Below are 13,643 nucleotides of genomic sequence, written 5' to 3' on the forward strand. Positions count from 1 at the left end.
CTGCCTAGGTACACAAACCATTCATCTCTCCACCTTCACAGAGGAGCATGGCCAGGACCCACCCCAGCACTCTCTGCCAGCAAGTCTCTGAATCTCTGTGGCACCATGCTGCAAGAAGCTTGACTGTCCTGGCATAATGACATTCTAACCTGGAATCTCCTTTTACCCTTTTCTCTTCAAAAGCTCGGTGCTGGGTGACCTGTGCATCCTCCCCTTAGCTCTCAGGCACCCCTTCCTGGGAGAAGCCCCACATTCTGTAGTACACTTGTGTGGCTTCCAAGCCAGGAGGAAAGGCCTGAAAGAGATTCTGCTAATCCCCTATGAGGAAAGCAGAAGGACCTCCGTGGTTGTTAGGCAACTGGTCATGAGGAAGCCGGACCAGGAGACCTCCACAGCAAGAGACTCTCAGCTAGTCACGTGGTTGCCCTCTTTACCCACCCTCTGGCTGGGAAGGGCTGAAATGCCCCATAGTTGCTAGGCAACGGGACAGCATTCACCTATGACAGTACCTAGAAGATTGTTACACCCTTAGTAGCATATGGCATGTGGGGGTGTGTGTGATGTGACACATCACTTCCCCTGGAGGTCTAGTAGGGGGTAGAAAGAGTCAAATTTCTAAAACAGTCTAAAGGAACTTTTGGGGCTTCCAGCCAGGCTGACTATGGAGGCTGGAACTCACTGCAGAGTATGTTGGAGGTGCTCCCTCCCCTGTAATATCCCTCTTCTTCCTGTACCAGGTCCCGTCAAAATCTTCTCTCCATTCATGGTCAAGGTGCTAAAGGGGGCTGATAAACAAATCCATCACATAACCCAGCTGACAGGACTTGACAGCTCTCCAGGCAGTGTGGAGTATGAGTGCAGCTAGAACCAAGCTGTGTGCGTCCAATCCCAGGGCAGCCTCTTAGTCTGATCGCCCTCTCTGAGCCTCATCCTCCATTTCTGTAAAATGGAGCAGTAAAATCCATCTGAGTCAGTAGGAGAATGCAGGTCAACCTGAATCTAAAACCATGAGGAAACCATCAGAAAATCCAAATTGAAGGACATTCTGCAAACAACTGATTTGAATGTTTCAAAATGTCAATGGCATGAAAGACCAAAAGCGGGTGGGGGGAAGGTGGGAGAGTGTTTTAGATGAAAGGAGACTAAGAAGTCATGACAAGTAAATACTGTGCATGATCTTTGATTGGACTTAAAACATAAAAAGTCAAAAGCCATTATCCGAAATTTCAGTGTTTCGCCATTGGCGAAATTTCAATGTGGACTTACATAATTCTGTTATATTACTATAAAATGTCTCAAGTTTGATTATGGTATTGGGTTACATAAAAGAATGATTTTATCTTATGAGATATATGCTGAAATATTTTTTTGGGGGTGAAGCATGACAAGGTCTGTAATCAATTCTGAAATGGTTTAGAAAAACAGAGAGAGGGAGATTTAACAAATGTGACAAAATGTGAACTAGTAAATCCAGGTCTATGGGTGTTCGCTGTACTATTTTTACAACTTTTATGTAGGTTTGAACTTCTCAAAATAAAAAATAGGAGAAAAGGTGTACGGACATCTTCTCACACAGGGCCTGGCACAAAGAGGCGGTTAATAAATGACAGCTCCTTACTATGACTGGTTGACTGTTGAATCTACGAGGGGATGAGTTCTTACACCAAAGGAATGACAGTAGAACAGTGAATGACAGGCTCTGACGTGGAATAGTGGCAGCACTCAGGCTGCTGGAGCCTTGCTGGAGCCTCCTCCACTCTGCCTGACCCCCCAAGGGGTGAGGACACACCCTTTGTGTTCCCTGACACAGAGAAGAAGCTCCTCTCGCTTCCTGGGAGGAGGATGTCTGGACCCACCCAGCCCAGGTCACTGGCCATGTTCAGAGCTTGGACTTTAGACTTCTCCACTGTGGAGACCGGAAGGGCTGGAAATGACACTTTGAATCCCAGGCTTAATGGAGGTAGCCCCCCAGGTGCAGAGCTTGGAGAGCAGATGGTACCTTCGTGAGGATGAGGAAGAGGTGCTGCTTCCTCTGCGAGACCAAACCTGTGTCCAGGTGCTGGCTGCCCAATCCCACAGAGCAGCCCGAATTAATCCCTTCTATGTAATATTAGCTTCCATTGATTGAAGGCCAGGCCTGTTCTGTGACTTGTTCTGAAACCTCACAACACTTCAGGATAGATGTTATTTTGCTCATTTCGCTTGTGGGGAAATAGGCTCAGAAAGGCTTAGAGGCTTGTTCAACTGGACCAGCTAGTGAGTGTCACAGCAAGACCGCAAATATCTGAATTCACTGCTGCTCTCCAGTCTTCTGCTTGTTCAGTTTTAGGCCGTGTAAAATTCCTTTCCTCATGTGGTCTGCACGTCCCCATAAGCTAGTGCAGGTGACAGGTGAGGAAACTAAGACTTAGAGAAGAGAATTGCTCAAGATTATCAGAGGCTTGTGGCAGTGTCTGGGCTGGAGCATAGGAATTGGGTCACTCTGTGTCCTTAATACCCTAAGGGATTCCCTCCCTAACAGCCACTGGAGGCTTCCTGTAGGAAGCCTGGGTGGGTTAGGAACAAATGAACACAGCCTCTTTTTACCTCTGCTTTAGGGAAGCCATTGGATTGCTGGAAGTGCCTCTCTGGGGAATTCCCATGGTCACTCCTCAACTCTCTTGGTTCCACTTTTCATGACATCCACCTGTCACCCAGTCCATGTGGTACACTTTTCCTCCTGTATCTCAGCAAGCCCAGGACCCAGCCCTGCCTGGGCCATTTCCTCCATCTGCCAAACCTCTGCTATTGATTCCTTAGTGGAACATCTCTCCTTCCTTCTAGTCTCCTACATTTAAAAAGAAATATGCTAACCACCAGATGTCCACTGTGATTCCTGATTTCTCTTCCTACAGAAATTCCTCTTCTTTTATTCCCTCTGCTGCCCATCCATCCATCCATCCATCCATCCTTCCATCCTTCCATTTACACACATACACACACAATCACTCACTCATACACACCTATTCACCTGTCCATCCATTCATCTATCAATCCATCCATCCACCCTTCCATCCATGTTCATCCATCCAATCATTAGACCTTCCACGTATTCAAACATTATTGAGTACCTTCCATGGACCAAATACAAAGAGAAACAGGTCTCACCCTTGCCTTTGGGAAACTCCCAGTCTATAGGGCAGGGCCAGACGAGGAACCCCATGAGTTGAAAGCTCTCCTAGAAATGTGTAGCACCAGGGACCCTCGGGCTTCAGAGGAGGGAGGGGCTAACAGCTCAGTAGCTGAGAAAAGCCTCAGGGAGGGCCGGGCATCTGAGATGCAATTGTGAATCCTCGTTCTTGTCTGTTCTTTCTCTGTGCCCATTGCTCCCCAGTCCTCTATTTATTCATTCTGTTATCTGTAGGTGCTTGGGCTGGGGGCTGTCACAGTGAACAAATATCAGAGTCCTCCGCACAAGTTGCACAGGGGCTGGCGTTTCCCTCCTGGTTGTCCTGCTTTAGTGAGACCAGCTCTTTCATCTATCAGGACAGCTTTCTTTGTATTACTAGACACTTGCACGCAGGCAACAGGAGAACCCTATTCCAGGGGACTGGCCTGCCATTGTGTCCAGCCGCTTCTGTGAAAGAGGCTCGCTACACTTCTCATTGGTGAGCGGGGGAAGCATGCCTGGGTTGCCAGTGGTCAGCTGACCCCCCATCTGGCTTAGCTTCTCGACCAGAAAGCCTTGCCCCATTCTCCGCACCCCTGCCCAGCCAACTGCACTCTTCTTGGGCGTGCCTCAAGTGCCTTCCTCCAGACAGCCTGTGCCCCTTAGCTCAGGGGGTAGCCTATCTCAAGTTCCCATGGACTATTCTACTCTGATGGCCCCTCTGGATACAGTGCTTGGACTCTTGGGACTCTGCTGCCCCTTGGGCTCTGGCAGGAGTCCCAGGGGCAGCTCAGTCTCTCTAGTGATTGGTTGATGGCCTCCTGCATCGGCTGCTATAAGGTGGGATATCTGGTTCCCTCCATTTGCAATCAGTGAGGTGGTAGCCCAAAAGGTCTGGGGGTGATGCTGAGCCAGTGGCAAGAGTGAGACGACAGGCTCCGTCTTCCAAAGCTCTTGAAGTCCCTCGTATCTTCCTGCCCCCAAAGCCCCACTTGAAGCCTGAGGCTGGCACAGTTAGAGGGTTGAGCAGCAGGGGAGGACCTGGCCTGACCTTGATCCTCTTTGTCCCCTCACAATGGCACAATCAAGACTGATGCTGTGATTCTCTGTCTCTGTGAGACTCTGCAGACGGGTCTGAAGGGCAATAACAAGCTCAAAAGCTCAGTAAGGGGATGCTATGGAAGATGGAGTACTCGAGGACATGCGTGTCCCTGGACGCTCCCTTTAGGGAAACTTTGCTTCCCTCTCTGGTTGCCCTGGAGTTTCTGTGATGATCAGATTGGGAGGAAGCCTAGACTGTGTCCCCTGGGAAGTATGGGGCTCTAGCACCCAAACTCAACCTCTAGGCTCTCCCTGGAAAGGACCTGAGCCTGTGAGAGACAGAAGCGAGGCAAAGGTGATCACCAGTGTCCACCCAGTTAATGCCAGTGACACAAACCAAAGAAAATCAAAACCTGCAGCAAGTTGGGTAAACTGCAGAGGAAACGTCCTGAAAATGACAGTATGGGCATTTGGGCAGGGCAACGGGCACATGTCATCCACTGCCCAAATGAAGGCAGAGGCAGCAGCAATCCTGCTGCTAGAAAACCAGGCAATGGCCATGGGGAAGAGTTTAGTTCAGGACCCCCCAGACATCTAGAGGCTCTCAGCAGGCCAACAGCTGTTTTCTGGTTGTTGAAATGATCATTATATCAACAACACTTTGGGGGATCAATGCCCATAAGTAGGAGTAGCCAAGTTAGGTCTGTGTGGCAGCCACGGAGGTGCTGTGTTCACATCTAGTTTTAGGAGAACCTGCTTTGAAAAGTGTCATTGGTTGACAGCCCCCCAGCGGCTGTTACAGCTTTCGATCTACTTTTGATCCGCCTCAGTGTTTGTGTCCCCTCCATTTCTGCCTTAGGGAGCATTCCTCCAACAGGCAGTCTTTGCCTGGGATTCCCCATTGGTCTTGCTGAGACTTTCTTAGAGCTGCACTGTAACTGGAGACCCTTCTCACCCAATCCCTCCCTCTCTCCTTTCACAGGTGCCAGGCTCTTCCAGCCTACTTCTGCTCCCTCGCCCTTTCTCCTTCACAGCTGTTTCTCCTATAAATCTCTTGTACACCTAATTCAGCCTGGGCGTCTGCTTCTCGGAGGACCCATACTACAAGTCTAGTATATTCATGGTCTGGGTCCAGTACGACTGGAAAGCTGATTCTCAGGGTGGGCAAATCTGAGGAATTTTATAATAGCTGGAGAGATCTGTGGACAGAATCACTTGTGGAGTGTTGGGAAGGAGGGCTAGAGACAGGCAAAAAAAATCAGAGAAACGAACACAATGCTTATCAGCAAATGCAATGAGCTGGATAACTAACATACGATGCAGGTTCACTTACAGAGGAACAAACATTAGATGGAGCTGGATTTTAATCCCAACCCCACCATCTCTTTGGGCAGATCCCTTAGGCTTAATGTCCTCATCTATAAAATGGAAATAATTTTACTTACCTTGCTGGATTGTTGACAGAATGACGAGGATGATGCATATACTTACCAATGACCTAGCACAGGTGCGCTGATTTCAGAGTACCTAATTATTAGTATTTTCCTTTAGGAAGAGAAAGAAAGCCTTTCCTCTTGCTTAAAGCCAGGCAGGGGCTGGTTCAGTAAGGAAAGCACTGGGTCTACCCTAGGAGGGGGCCTGGGGCTATGGTAAAGGTGAGGGTTCTGTGTTTTCCCAAGGGGGAGGGTCAGCAGCTCCGCTCAGACCTTGCTTCCTGTAGAGGGTCTGTGTGGTGAGACCCGCCTGGAAGGAGACAGAGATGGGAGAAGAAAAAAGAGGAGCAACAGCCTTAGAATTTAAGGTGAGGTGGTTTCTGGGCAACAGCTTCAGACAAGATGAAAAACAGACCAAAATTGGAGCCTGGAAGTGGAGTCAGGGCCCAGACCTGGAAGGCCAGGCCCCTTCCGGCTCCTCTCCTTTCCTTTGTTCATCGCCCTCAGCTGGTGAGAGAAGTTAACAATTGGCAGCCCCAGCCCCACGTGCCCAGAAGAACTTGGTTGTCAGGATGGAGTGAGTTCTAATGGGGACCCTTGCCCTCATAAGCACCAGGCAGTGGCGTGGGGCTTGGCTCCTTGTGGGGATGAGGAGCCGAGCCAGCATAGGCGTCCAGTCCTGAGAATGCCCCTGCCCCACCCCTGGCAACACCCCCAGCTCTGGCCTGGGTACCCAATATAAGGCAGGCCCCACTAGGGCCAGCTGGCCCCCTACAACGCTCTGCCACCTCTTTGGCAGCTTCTTTTTAAGAAGTCCATTTTCCTGAAAGGAAGGGTAGATGACAAATGAAGTTCCTCAGAGGCCTACTCTAGGGAAAATAATGACAGTAGGGGGCGGTTTGTCTCAGCAGTCTCTCTCCCTCTTACCTCAAGCCCTCCTCCCTACACCACAGGCGTCCGGCCTGGCTGTCAGGGTGCTCTGCAGCCCAGCACCCTTAATGCCTGGGAGGAGACCAGTCAATAAGCTAACCACATCAAGGGCTTCATTTGTCTCCCAGTCCTCTAAGGTGGAGACTGGGAAATGTCAGCTGGGCTAAACTGGATTCTTTGCAAATGAAGGAATGAAGGAACTGAGGAGAGAGAATATGTGAAAATACCCCTAAATATGACCTGCCTTTCATCTTCCTTAACCTCCCTGTTCCTCTTCTCAACCTGCACTTTACTCAATCTCAATCTCCCTCCCTCTCGCTCTGTCTCTCTCTCTCCCTCCACCCATCCCTCAGTTTGGGAGCATACAGACCTGGGCTGGACTTTGGGCAAGACACATAATCCTGTCTGGGCTAGTTTTTGAGTCTGTAAAACAGGATACCACCTGTGATGATACCACCTGTGACTGGGCTGCTGTGAGGACTAAAGGAGATGAGGGAAACACAACAGCTGGGCCCAGCAACCTCTGGCTTCTCGGTGTTTCACTCGACAGGACTTGTGAGGGGGACTGACTAGCTGTTACATAGGTCGGGAGCTGCAGTTCCCAGCCAAAGAGGAAGAAGCTGAGGGCAGGGTGGGGGTGGGGCACCCCTGAAGCAGAAGCAAGAGGACTACCTGGTTGGCAGAGGAGTGAAACCATAGGTCAAAGGGGCTCTATCTAGAGGCAGATCCAGTCTCCAGTGCTGGGTGGACAGTACCCTGGCTTCTCTCGTCTCCACAAGCCACTGAGGGATCAGATGTTCGACGAGAATATCAAAGAACAACCATTGAGCCAGGTGCTGGGACGGGCCCTTTTACTCATTTTGTCTTCAGTAATCCTTATTGCAATCTACATAAGACAGGCATTATTCTTTCCACGAGACAGTGGGGCATGTGGAAGTTCAGAGATGGTCAGCCAGCTGGTGAACAGAACTGGCACTGGATCGGTCTGGGTGACTCCAAGTGCAGTGTTTTCTGTCCTGCAGTGAGATGTACACCTTGGTTCTGCTGAGCCATACACATGCCTCTTGTATGCCAGCCCCTTGGACTAGGTTCTGGGAATGCCAAGTGAACAAGACAGACATGGTCTCCACTTCACACAAATCAGCCTCCGTGGGGGAGACTGACAAGTAACTGGGCTGTTTACAACAAAGCATGGTAAATGCTACCTGAGGTGAAGTCTCCAGAGCCAAGGGGACCCTGAAGAGGGGCATCTGACCTAGATAAGAGATCAGGTAAGGCAGGTGAGGCCTTCTGCGAGTCATGGCAAAGAACCATCAGTGCCCAGAGAAGCCACAGTTTCTCCTCCAAAGTGAGGCCAACAGCAAGGCTAGGTATATCCTCCCACGGCCCTCATAACTTCCTCTGGAACTAAGTCATCAAGGGCCTGACCCTCACTCAACCTCCTTGCCTTCCCTATAATTCTCAAGGCCAGGAATCACCTCCCCTTGCACACCCAACAATCTCTTTTCATCTGGGGGCCTCCTCAATCAAGAGCTATTCCTAAGAGGAGGGAGGAGACAGCGTCTCATACCCACCCCCTTCTTCAGGGAATAATCCATGGGGGTGTGCCATTCCTCATGGGGCTTGCCTTTCGGTGGCATCCCGGAAGCTGAGTCTGTGATCCAGTATGGCCTATGAGGAGCCCCCAAATTCTCCATGGTGTGGCATGGACTGGCCCAAGCAAGTTAAACTTTGTCTTCCTTTCTCTACCTGCAAACTCCCTCTCCTGAGTTGGAGACAGACATCTAGGAGATTTGCTGGCTGCACAGGAGCTCAGAGGGAGAATCAGAAATGCTAACTTTGTATACAAAACAGCTTTATTAAAAATTCAGCTATTAGGAAAACAAAGCCTTCGTAGGAGTTCTATCAAAAAGTACAAATTTTAAATAAATGTGTCAGAAAAGTGGCAGTCAGATATACCAGCCACAACCTCGGGTAAAGGGAGGAAGTGCCCCGAGCCCCAAGAGGCTGGGCACAGGGGTCTTTGGATACCTACAGGGGTCTTTGGATACCTGCAGGGCTGGGTCCTAGAGCTACCAGGCAAGGGCCCTGACTCACTTTTCCTTTCCTTGGAAAAATGGAAAGAACCTGGCAAGTGTAGGAAATTCTGAGTCTGAAGCAGAAAGGCACAAAAGTCATTTGTAAGGCACGACTGCTAACTCCAACCCTGCGGCCCATGGAGCAGATGAATGGGTGAGCAGAGCCACACGACCCTGGCTCTGGTTCCAGTGCTGATTGGCGCCACCTCTGGGTTTGGCCACAGGTTAAGTTAAGGTGGACCAAATGGACTGCATAATCCCTGCAGCCAGGGGCCTGGAGCCAGTCTGTAGAATACATGTGTCGTTTCACTGGCAAACTGGTGTCTGGCTCTTCTGGGGCAAGAAAGATCACACTGGCCCCCAAGAAACCCCAATGGAGTGCACCAGGCCTCCTGTCCAACCCTGTCTTCTGAGCCACTGTGGGCACCCACCCTGGACAAGGAAGTCCTGAGGGCAGTCCTTGCCACCCAGACAGCTGGAGAAGCTCCAGGCCTCAGAGCCAGGGTGTCTCTGAATGGCAGGCACAAGAAGCTGGCATTGTCAAAATCAGTCCCTAGTTGTTGCTGGCCCATAGTCATGGTCACTGGTGACAGGCCTCCCTGGTGACATTAGGCAGTGGGTAGGCAAATAGGGAGAAGTCCAGGATATACTTAGGCAGTACGTCCTGCAGTAGGGCCCGTGGGGCACTGCACAGGTGGTAGTGTAGGCTTTCTTGGCTGGCAGGCCGGTACCAGGCCTGGCGAGCTGGAAATCGGACATGGGGTGGTGCCTGCACCCACTCCAGCACCTGGTTGGCATCAGCCTCCAGCCTCTCATAGGAGCCTACAAAGTCATAGCGCACGGCACAAGGCTGGCACAGGTGGTACACGGGCATCCAATGCTCATTCATGCGCTCAGGGTCCTCATCCACTAGGTATCTCAGGAACTCAGGGAAGGTGACATCGTCCCCTGCAGGGCTGGGTCCTGCTCCCACCCTGTACCGCCTCACGATCTCAGCCCCATAGCGCTGCTGGTACTCTCGGATCTCACCAAACTTGTTGCGGTAAGCCGAGAGAAGGCGTTCCAAGGGGTCCCGCACAAACATGAACTTGAAATAGTGCTGCAGGCGGTAGCGAATCTCTTCAGGCCGCAGGTCTGCCAGGAACACCAGGTCATTACGGTGGTCCATCTTGAGGCGGACGTCCACGCTGTCCAGGACGCCTGCCAGCACCTTCAGGACCCGTTTCCAGTTAGAGCAGGCCACCTTGGGCACGTAGCAGTAGAGGAATCGGTAGCGGTCACTAACGAGTATGTGGCGCAGCAGAGTGCGCCGCTGCCCCACCGGCAAATCCCAGGGGTCCCGGGGCATGCCTGGTTGTCCGCACACTGCCCGCAAGGTGCGGTTCCGGATGTCTTGCCTCACCTGCAAGTCCGAGTCCCCGGCATCCAGGGACAGCCCCCCAGGCCGGGGAACCGTCCCGCGCCTGGCCGAGCCCTCGCGGTTTGGAGGGTGCAGGGGAAGGGGCTTCATCTCGGCCAGGATTCCCCGCTCGATCATGAGCAGCAGCCCGCTGGAGGCCACGATTACCGCGAACATCAGCATGGACGGCAGCAGCAGGGGCGGCCCCCCCTGCCCTGCCCGGGCCCTGCCCAGTGGGGCCCTTCTCAGAGCCCGGCCCAGGGGCTCGGCGCCATTTGGGGCCGCCAGCGGGGTCAGCGGGCGGGGGAACATGGTGCTGCGAAAGTGGGGGCCTGCGCGGGCCGGGCCGATCCGAGGGCTGTCTGCTGGGAGGCGGGCTCAGCTTGGGGGCGGGAGCCGACGGTTTGAGCCCGCAGCACCCGGAGTGGGTCGGGGAAGGGACCTGATGGGAGGCCCCAGGCGCGCGCGGGGGTGGCCGGCTGCCCCGCAGAGGCGCCGGAGCGGGCAGCGGGCGGCGGGTGGCGGGCGGCGGGCGGCGGGCGGGCGCGGCGAGGGACCCGGGCCGGATGTCCCGCCCGGCAGCTCTCCGCCCCCAGCCCTGCTGTGACACAGGCGCGGGGGCGGGCCCAGCCGGGGGCGGGGAGATGGGCGGGCGCCACTGCGGGGAGCGGGCTGGGAGGGCGTGTGCAGACCCCCACCCGGGAGAGGGCGCCTAAACCTGGGCGGTCTTGGTCCTCCGGGTTCCGGGGACAAAAGCTACCAAGGTCCTGCAGGCAGGAAAGACCCAGGCTGACGCGCGAGCCCTGAGGAGCTGGATGGAGGACCTGAACCCAACACCCTGTCGCACACTCGGGCCTGGCGGAGCCCTTCCTTCTGAACAGCGGGTCTGGAGGAATACCCCTCAATCCTCTGCCACTCACACTGGGCTCTCCTTGAGTCCAAACTTTGGAGAGGCCCCCCTTTCTTGCTGAAAGTGGAGTCCCCAGTGTGCTCCTCCTACCCACCCTGTCCCAGCCACTCCAACAAGGCTGTTACGCACTGACCGGTGGCTCACCTGCATGCTTGACTCTAAGATTTAACAGTACATGATGGATTGGTGTTTATCCAATTGGTAATGCTAAAATGTCTGAAAATATTATCTTCTCCCCTCCTCTGCTTCCCCTTTCCCAGGCCTGAAGAGGTGGGATAACTGGGATATTCTCCGGTGAGGCGCCAATGACAAGTCGGTGCCTTTGACCACCTATGTGCTCAGAAGTTTGAAGGGTGAGGAGCTGGGAGCACAGAGCAGCAGCTCCTTGCCTAGAGCCAAACATAAACTCAATGGCACCAGGCATGTGGTCTACAGGCAGATGTGTGAATGCCCTGGATGTCAGTGGTCAGCATGTCCCCACTTGAACTGGGTACCTAAGTACCCAGACCGCACCTGATGTGTGGGGAGCCAGGGAGGCTGAGGCAGAGTAATATGTGATTAAAGTCAACATTTACTGAGGCAGGTGCCTGCTCTGTGTTTTGTCTTCTCTTGTCCGTCACCCTGGGAGGTAGGTGCTATGGGCATTCCCACTGTCCAGCTAAAGAAACAGACGCTCAGGGAAGCTGAGAATCTATATGCATCTGTCTGCTTCTAAAGCTTGAATTCCTCATCAGGACCCTTGAGAGATGAATGGAGCACAAAGGTGGAATGGTTGGAAGGAAGCAGCCGATGCCAGGGACGCTATACTGAGAGGGTGAGGGAACTGGAGTAGAAGATGCCAGAGGCTTCGAGTTCGGTGAGAGAATGGGGCTACTGTTGACAGATGAATTCAGAAGGATGAAGGGTTCTGAGGGATGAGAAACAGCTAGAGGACTCCCGGATGGCCCCCCAATGCTAGCAGTGTGATAGCACACAGGATGCGCAAGGGGAAGCAACGCCGGCCTCCTAACTCAGAGTAGGTTCCCCACATCCCACTGTCTGAATGCTGGGGTGCATCTCAGGATGCACCCTTCAGATTTAGAAATCTGCATCAATGTTCAGCCTTTACCAAACTGCTCCTTGCTGCCAATGGTACTGAAGGTAGATTTCTGGTGGTGGGGTCATTTTCTACTAAAATCTTGGGGTTTTTTTAAACAAAAAGTAAGTACGTCTTTTATACTAAGGAAAACACAACTATGAAAAAGTTTTGATTCATTTGGCCACGTGTGCTCATTTCTCTGGTGATTTTCTGGGTTAGCAATCACACAGTAAGACAGTCTGAAGACAGGAACGGTCACTCACGCTGGGTGAGTCCTTGGGCAAAGTACTTGTCTCCATACATTTCCTATCTGTACAATGAGACTCTTGGGACTCGGGATGCTTGTGGGCAGCACAATGACGGCAGTGCTATTACATCCATGGTGCTGTCCGTGCCCCTAATAACCTCTATGGAAATGCACCTGCCCAGATGTCCTTACCAAAATGCAACGGGGCTGGGCAGCCATGCTCTGCCTCCTACAAACTCCCAAGGCCTCACAGCTGCCCCACCTTGAGCACAGTCAACACTGAGGCTTTGGGGGTGAACCAGGGGTCCAGGCAGTCACAAACCCGTGGCTCTATGACGGGGTCTTCACTGCTCAGCAAGGAATGCCAGCTGCTAGATACTGAGGCCATAGGCTTTCTGCTGACCAGCTCCTCAAGGGGATGACCTAGGGTAATGAGGTGGTATCTTCACTGTGCACCTATGTGGTTCCCAGGTCACTGGCCAAGTTCCCATTCCCTCTGTCTCCTCTCCTCTCTCTGCCTTCCCCCGACTCTCCTGCCCTCTTCACTTACTGGCCTTAGTGAGCCCCTGCACTGCAAGTGTTAAGAGGGACCCCGAAAATAAAGAGCAGTGAGCCCCTCCACACCCACACATAAAAAGATGACAAGACACACAGGAAATGATCCTTTTCTAAATCAATACAATTTTTCAAATTTATTTTTTTCTTAAAGAAGTACTTCTAATCTCTGTCAAAAGGGCGGTGAGGAAAGGTCCTCCCTCCCTTGTAAACACTGAAATACAGATCTGAGAAACCAGGGTCGACACACACAAAAAGTGCATTTTACAAAATATCAACTAAAATATATTTTACATGAATTATGCTTCCATCGAAATTCTACCAGTTGCATTTTCAGGTTCGAAAAAATATTTCAACATCTAAGAGATTTCAAAAGCATTTCAGTTCTGGGCAGCAGACCCTGGGAGGAGGACCTTGACCTCTCCTGCTGGGGGAGGCTGAGCTCCTTGGCAGCAAGGGCCCAGCACCCTGGGAATGAGCAGGCTCCACAGCTGACTCTCCAGAGGCCCCATGGCTACTGTGGCGACTTCTTCCACCTCTTCCACCGGACCACCCTCCCAGACCAATGCCTTCCTCCAAACAGCTTATTCAATACAAGGGAACCTGAGCCCCTTCTCTTGGGAGTTTGGGCTTCCCCTGTGTAAATTTACCTCTGAAGCCTCTAGGCTGCCCCCTCCCCTCCGCCCAATGACCAAGCAGGAACGGCCCACTTTCTCAGGGACAGCACAGGGCCTGGCTTGCTGGCAGTGCTCTCAGGACTCGCTCCACCTCCATCTTCAGACCCTGCCCGACTGCCCTCACCCAGTGCCACCTGCTTAGCCAGC

General features: G+C 52.6%; 1 protein-coding gene across 1 annotated transcript; it reads right to left on the reverse strand.

The window, feature by feature from the left end:
* Positions 1-7,468: 7,468 nt before the first annotated feature.
* CHST14 (carbohydrate sulfotransferase 14) lies at positions 7,469-10,547 on the reverse strand. Its single transcript, XM_033106903.1, has one exon. The coding sequence runs from the start codon at positions 10,339-10,341 to the stop codon at positions 9,211-9,213; it is 1,131 nt and encodes a 376-aa protein (XP_032962794.1). The 5' UTR covers positions 10,342-10,547; the 3' UTR covers positions 7,469-9,210.
* Positions 10,548-13,643: the final 3,096 nt, after the last annotated feature.

Source organism: Rhinolophus ferrumequinum, chromosome 6 (assembly GCF_004115265.2).
Source record: "Rhinolophus ferrumequinum isolate MPI-CBG mRhiFer1 chromosome 6, mRhiFer1_v1.p, whole genome shotgun sequence".
Taxonomy (NCBI): domain Eukaryota; kingdom Metazoa; phylum Chordata; class Mammalia; order Chiroptera; family Rhinolophidae; genus Rhinolophus; species Rhinolophus ferrumequinum.

Bases quoted from the DNA above. Each gene is read 5' to 3' on its own strand.
- CHST14 (XM_033106903.1), bottom strand. From the start codon at position 10,341: ATGTTCCCCCGCCCGCTGACCCCGCTGGCGGCCCCAAATGGCGCCGAG.